The sequence below is a fragment of the Mandrillus leucophaeus genome, unplaced genomic scaffold (assembly GCF_000951045.1).
Source record: "Mandrillus leucophaeus isolate KB7577 unplaced genomic scaffold, Mleu.le_1.0 Scaffold116, whole genome shotgun sequence".
Classification (NCBI taxonomy): domain Eukaryota; kingdom Metazoa; phylum Chordata; class Mammalia; order Primates; family Cercopithecidae; genus Mandrillus; species Mandrillus leucophaeus.
The window spans coordinates 3389067-3396455 of record NW_012099876.1 but is presented as its reverse complement, the minus strand read 5'-3'; the positions used below and the strand labels follow the sequence as shown (position 1 = coordinate 3396455).

At 37.1% G+C, this 7389-nt stretch overlaps 1 protein-coding gene across 1 annotated transcript in view; it reads right to left on the bottom strand.

The window, feature by feature from the left end:
- Window positions 1-638: 638 nt before the first annotated feature.
- The window catches only part of PLCB4 (phospholipase C, beta 4), a 293921-nt gene continuing 287170 nt past the window's right edge, over window positions 639-7389 (bottom strand). The window contains exon 37 of the mRNA XM_011998921.1: window positions 639-2530. Within this exon, the coding sequence (XP_011854311.1) occupies window positions 2462-2530 (69 nt within the window). The 3' untranslated portion in view covers window positions 639-2461. The remainder of the gene's footprint in view (window positions 2531-7389) is intronic.

Here is a 7389-nt window from a genome sequence, read left to right as displayed (position 1 = left end):
GTAGAGTGCAGTTAGGACGTGTCCAACAATGGGGAAACCAGACGCTCCTACCAATTGCCAGGTGGACACATGAGCTTCCCTCACACCCAGATGCCATTTGGGGCAAAAAGCAAGATCTCTTGTATGGGGAGGGCCTCTAACAGGGAATTTGACTATCAAGTAACTAAACATGTCCCTGAAAATGGGTTTTTTTTTGTTTTTTGTTTTTTTATAACTGGAAGAACTGAGTTACTTTAACTGGCAATTAATTTTTCTTCATAATAAGGGAGAATGCAAGGTTTGAGTATAATATGAACTTACAATAGCAGGTAACACCTTTAGGTTGCACATTTGAGTTGTGTGTACATTTTAATCCTACTACAATGGATTAATGATATGATGTCTCAAATACTAAAAGTAACCTGGATTAAAGACAAAAACTGGTTCCATATATAACACTGGAAAATATAAATGCTTATGGTGGTCTAGGAGGATGAAAAGCCAGAGAAGAAGTAAGAAAAATGGAAAAACTAGTAGTACCTCTCCAAAGCAGAAACAAGAGGAGGCAAGTGATGAATTCAGTCAAGTGTTACAGAATGGTGAGCACAGTTGAGCTCTTGGATTTGATTTGATTTGATGATGAGAAGCCATTCAGAATCTTTGAAAATTGGCAATCTAAATATGGTGATATTTTATTAACCAAAATTTTTCATGAGATGTTAGTGCCGAAAGATATGTAGTCTAACTCCACTGTTTTACAGATAAGGAAACTAAGAACCAGAGATATTTTACAGAATCCGGTTCAAATCATAAATAGGAGAAAAACAAGTATATTACATCTGAAGTCAACTAGAATCTGCATGTTTTGCATCATTTGGGTGAAAAACATGTGGGGGTATTAATAAGCCCCCTTTGAAAATAACAATGAGATCATGCATATGAAAAAGGCAAAACACTTGCTAGAATGCATCTTGGGAGCAAATACTCTGACGAGTGTTATGTGTATTTTAATTTTTTATTAGAGAAGTTGGAAGTTTAATTTCAATATCGATGGTATCATCATTTTCTCCGCTTTGTTCAGAGGAACACACAGAATTAATTTGTACAAGCATATACAACAATTCATTTGGTGCTGTGCACTAAAATCAGTAATCTGATTAGTTCTAGACTACCGGGTTTCCATGCGCTCCTCTTGGCTTTGGTGGCATGGCTCAATTCCCAGCGGAATACTTTTTCATGCACTGTCTGCATCTCAACTACAACAGGCTTAAAGACCATGCAGATTAACACTGTAGCAAATTGTTTTGATATTTAACAGACATAAAAAGGTCATTTCCTGATATGAAATTCTGAAAATCTGCATAAATATTTTTGTGTAAAATTAAATTAGTTATGTATTTTTTTTCAAACTAGAACTTGAAGTATCAAGAATGCCCACATAATTCATATACACATATATATAGACTTTTTCATTATGCTAAAAGTCTTGATAGTCAAATTATATTCTGTGCCATACATGTATTTAACCAGTATTTATTTGGCATTAGGTTAACTGTGTCTGTATGGATTAGTCTTTATTGGTGCTTGTGTATCATGCAAACATAGTTCTAGTATTCCTGCTTACTAATCTTGTCATGTGGCAATACTTAGATGATTTTGCTCTCTAACAGTGTGAATTAAAGAGTATAAATACTTTATACATGGTCACATTTACAAACGTTTGCCAATAATCACTTCACAATCTTTATGGTGTGAATTGTAGTATCTGGAATCTGCGGAAACAATTCCTATAAAGCAATGTCAGATGTCAACTTTCTTAAATGTGCTTAACACAGTTCTCCTTTGAGTAATGATGAGTTTTGGCACACACACACTGCTTTATTTTTCTATTGTTCTAGTAATTTCCACAACTTTTACAGGAAATTAGCCTCTGATGGCATGGTAGAGACACGGCACTTACTGATGAGGTAACTTAGATGTAGAAAAATTTTGCAAAATTATTTGTCTAGCAGACCACCACTTCTGCTAATACATTTGTAGACAGAGTTTTCTTTTGCTAGTGCATGCACTTGCTATGAAATTGCTAATGCACTGTTTTTTGTTTTTGTTTTTTTGCTGCAGCTCAAACATGTCCTAAGGCATCACAAAGGAGAGTTGTTAACACCAAGCTCATTTACTTGTGATGGTATTTTATAGCAAACATGTTTAAGTTGTATTATCAATGGTTAAACTCTGCCTTACTGGAATAGTAAATTTTTGTGGATTTGTAGCTACTTTTGTTTGGCCAAGGAAATGCAATACTCAAGCTGCTAAATAGAAGTCAATCAGACATTCCAAGTCTCTCTGGTTTCAGATACCATCTTGTTTACACATGAAGGAAACAAAATAAACAGCTTTCATCCACGGAGTTTGTGTTCAGAAGTTTGTGAGTGAATCTTTTGATGCTTTGTGGGTTTGCTGCTTCAGTTAGCATTTTGGAGTTTCATACTACTGTTGCTGGTCTGCGGTCCATCTCGGCTTCCAATTTCACCATCTGCTGCATCTCCTTCGCCTATAACATCAGAAACATGGCCTTACGTGTGTTGAAATTCTTATCTGAAGGCACTTAACAACCCTGGCCTCTCTTCTCCCATAAATATGATCCTGTCACCACATTCTTGCTACTCAAAATATGGTCCACGTAGAAGCAGCGTGGCATTGCCTGGGACTTTCTTAGAAACATAGAATCTTGGAGTCTACCCCAGACCTATTGAATCAGTTAAAATCTTCATTTTAACAAGATCTCCAGGAAGTTTTTATACACATTAAATTTCGAGAAGGACTGGTTACACAGTGCCAGGAGAACCACTTGAAGAGAGGGTAGACCACTTGCTTTATCTTTAGACTGAAAAAGGGCAGGTTACTTCTTGCCACTTCTTACCACAAACTGCTTGATTTAGTTTCCACAGATTGACACGTTGCTTTGACTGTGTGTAGATAATTTTATCACATTTAGAATAAGTATTGCTTATGTACAACTTATTTCCTAAATAGCCTGAAATTTAGTTAAAAATAATTCCCTAAGAATCTAATTGATAGAGAAGTTCAGGTGACAGCATATTACATTGGACTGGCTGGAGTCTTCTGTAAATGGAATGTTACAGGAACATGCAGGCCTTGAGGAATCCTGTTGTGCAAACTCTATCCCTGTGGGCTCTTACTTCTCTAGGGTAATTTTTATGGACTACCAGGAAGTAAGTAATAGTGAATTCAACCTCATGAGTTCAGATTGTCACTAAGACAACAAGCTGATTCGAGAAGAGGAAAGGGGGTATGACAGGGGCAGCGTCTGGTGAGAAATACTTGCTTGGAAACAGGAAAAAATCAAATAGTACATTTCAGTTTTTATTATCCAATTGGTAGCCTGGATGCTTTTGCCCAACCCAATGCACATATCTTTTGAGGAATGAGGATTGCCCATTTCTTTTTTTAGTGACATGCTGCTTTGAAATAAAGGACATTTGAAAATAGAAACATGGACCTATGAAGATACAAATCGGAGGCAGATTCTGAAGTGCCCTGATGTTAATATTCATGTCTGCTTAGATATTCCAACTAAATGGAAGGTTACTGGGAGGGAGTTTGGTCAACTCTGTACATTATACGAGAAGCATCTTCCAAATGAATTCTTGTGACAAAATTAATTTAACCCATAGACTATACTGTGATTTCCTTCTTCTTCTTACTTCTATATTTTGGCATTAAGTTTCATTTTGGTGAGGATGGATATAATAACACCAAAGAATTAAATCCTTCTGTGTAAAATTGGGATGGGTGGTTCCCTCTGCCCAGATATTTTTTATGCCTAAAGTATAGTAATACTCTAATAGAGAAATGAAGAAATGGAGAAAAATATACAAACATGAAACTATGACACAAACAGTATTCATAAGGGATGAGAGTGAAACATTATCAGCACTGGAAATTAAATACTTCCGTGTTCAGTAAATAGTAGCAAACGATTCTCTGTGCTTCTCCCCCTTTAGCTTCTGAAGAAAGTATTGACCACGGTGTAGAAGGAAGAATCATAGGACATTACAAGACTATTCCAACAGCTAAGTTTTTGTATGAGTTGGGTGACCATTCATTCTCATTTGTCTGAGGCAATTCCAGTTTATGCCTGTAGTCCTAGATATTATGAACAGAGCTGCCTTTCACTCTCAAAACTATCCTGGTATGGACAATAAATTATATGGTCACCTTACTTATGAGGGGTGATCAGGGTCTTTAGCAGATGGGACTTAGAGAGAGCATGACAAGAGTCATCGTGTAATGTTTCTACACGCAGAGCACAGCTCCGTCATTAAAAACCACCAACCAACTTTTACTGGGTGCTTTAAAAATTAATTGGAGTCATATTAACATTTGTGAGTGATCCGACTCTGTGACCCTGTCTTAGCTGTGGTCAGTCCAAATGACAGCTGCACATCACTACTCTGGTTATGTCTTTATTACCATGATTTGTTTCCCAGACCTGCAATAGAAAATACAGGCTCAAATACCCTCAGAAGTAATTCTCTAAAGACTCTGGGCATTTTGGCATGAATATGACATCAGAAATCCAAGCATGGAATAGTCAAGCTTTTAAATCCAAACCCTTCAGATATTAGTTATGACCAGATGTGACTCATAAATGGAGACTGCACAGAGAATACGGACGTAGTCGAGAAGGAAAGCAATGTCTTGCTTATCAGAGTTTCGGTCCTACCTTGCGATTGGGACACTGCATGACAGGATTTCAAAAGCTGTTTGTACAAAAATAGTAATGTCAAAATTGAGTCATACATACAAAGCAAAGAAAATAAATGAATATTGAAGTGAATTTGAGAAATGAATGCAAAACCATATACAGAAAAGCAAAAAGCTAAGGATAAAACACGTACACACCCCTCAGTGACAAACTTTCCCCTAGTTGATCTCAACAGAAAAAAAAAAAAAGAAACAAAACAAACAACCAACGCCTGTCATCCCCAGACTGTGCCTCTCTTCTGTGGCAGTAAGTGGAGAACCTAGCCTTTAAGCAAAACCTTTTACCTCTCTGTATCAAATGATAGGATTGATGACAAAAATCAATTTTTGAGACTCGAGTGTGTGACAGTAATGGAGTCGTTAATGTTTGAAATGGTACATGTCAAGACAGATGAGATATACTGTGTAGCTGGGAGGTCTATGAAAAAACTCAAGTAGGAAAAACATCCCCTACCTTCAGAGTTTTAAGTGAATAATCTGCTGACCAAGTAGGCAAGGACATAAAGTGGCTTACAAATAGCTTAGAAGGTGAGGATCCAGAATCAGGACCAAAACATACTGCTGCTTGGTTTGTTTCTGCCAGTGCCCCCAACACTGGGTTAGCTAATGGACTGAATCCATTCCAGGCCTTGCTTTGGAAGGGGAGATTTGGGACATTGATTAGGAGTAGGGTCACAGGAAAACAGAAAGAAACCTTTGAGGGAAATACTATGGGAGAATGTTTACATTTATCTCTGGCTTAGAAAAAGAGTCTTGGGATTCAACAATTATTTAGAATATTGTTGTGGAAGTTTGAATTGTCTGGAGACATTGAACTGTTCTTGCTGATGAAATGTTTACCTGGTTATGAAGGGAGATACACTACAAGACCTTGCCTTTTCATGAGTAAAGAAGTGAAGTCACTGTATCTTTTGCACTATGCCCGTGACAGTGTTGTACCATACAGAGTAACTGTGAATTGAGAGCTTTCTCACCCTTAAATGCCAAAAATACTAGAAAGATCTGGGATTGAATTTGCAATTGAACAGGCCATATTTCTAAAGCAAAGCTTAACACAGAAATTCAAGTCCAAATTCTTTGCTTGCCAGAAGCATCAGTATGATATCTTAAATGTCTTTTCCTTGAATCTCATTAAATCTTTATCAGGTCTCAAGCCTTTTCATGTTCTATGCTTTCCCAAGCTTTTATGACTCAAAGTATCAGTCGTGGGTGGTAGACCTTAAAAGACATTATTTGAATTTCTGGAACAAAAAGCCAGCACTCTCCCAATACAGTCTAATCAATATAGCTATCACTAATCTAGCAGTTTAATGCAAGAACTCTGGTGTGGCTTGAATTAGTCATGTATTAGGATAAAAGCTCAAAGTGATTTTTAAAAATTATGTACTTCGGCTCTGAAACTAGCGATACAAGATGACTGTATTCTCTAGCTCTGGCATACACCACTATTGTAGTGATGAGTAATTCTGAGCACATTTACATTCTTTAGTCAAACTTGTTGCTAAGCAACACAATTAATTTCCAAGTAGTTTCTTAATTTAGTTAACTAACACATAACTGTGCCTTACCTTTCACTGTGCACTTCTTCTAGGGAGAATTTTTAAAAACCTTCTCCAAGGCATCCTTATCCCTACCCATTGTTGAATCACTGAAGCGGCTTCTAAAGCTTTGGTGATGGTGGCTTTATCCTTATTCATATTCCTACATTTCCCCCAGGAGCACTTTCTGAGAAGTGCTTTAAGAGCAAAACCATAAGCTAGGAAACTTGTACCAGAATGTGATGTGTTTATGAGTTGGTCAAATGAATTGGACCTATGGGGACAATAACCATGTATTGTCCCCTTGGAGTGGACTTGTTTATGAATAGAAGCATTTAGCTGAAAAGGACATGGGAAACATAACTAGGAAGTATGTTGATGAATAAAATTTCTGTCCACCAAAAAGTAAAGAATCTGAAACTAGAAGTCAGATTTATCTGTTACTCTATTGACATACAAAAAATGATTTTATTTTATTTTATTTTTTAACTTTCTCAAAGGTACCTTTTAGTATGATTCCCACTTAAGTATTCTTCAAGGGGAGCCATTTACTTTGGAAAAAAGTATTCCTTAAATAAGATTGTTTTATAGATGGGAGAAAACAGGAAGGAACAATGTGGCACAAGTACATATTTCATCAAAACCTCTCCGTTTCTACATTGAATTACCTAGGAATAATAATTTCTATACCAATTACACCTAAAGAATAACATTTGAACTGACATTTGTCTGATACTTAAATGATAACTGAGGGTCTTGTTGTCACAGGAACTAGAGGGATTTCCATCAACTTGAAGGTTGCTGATGGGCTGTAGCCCATTTGGAAAGGTGCCCATCTGTACTATGCACCAGATAAAAATACATTTCTCTTGGTGCTGGTATATGCCCATTGGCCTAACTAAACAGTTGGAATTGGGATAACTCCTTTTTTTTTTTTTTTTTTTTTGAGATGGAGTCTCACTCTGTCACCCAGGCTGGAGAGCTGTGGTGCGATCTCAGCTCACTGCACCCTCCACCTCCTGAGTTCAAGTGATTCTCCTGCCTCAGCCTACTAAGTAGCTGGGACTACAGGTGCATGCCACCA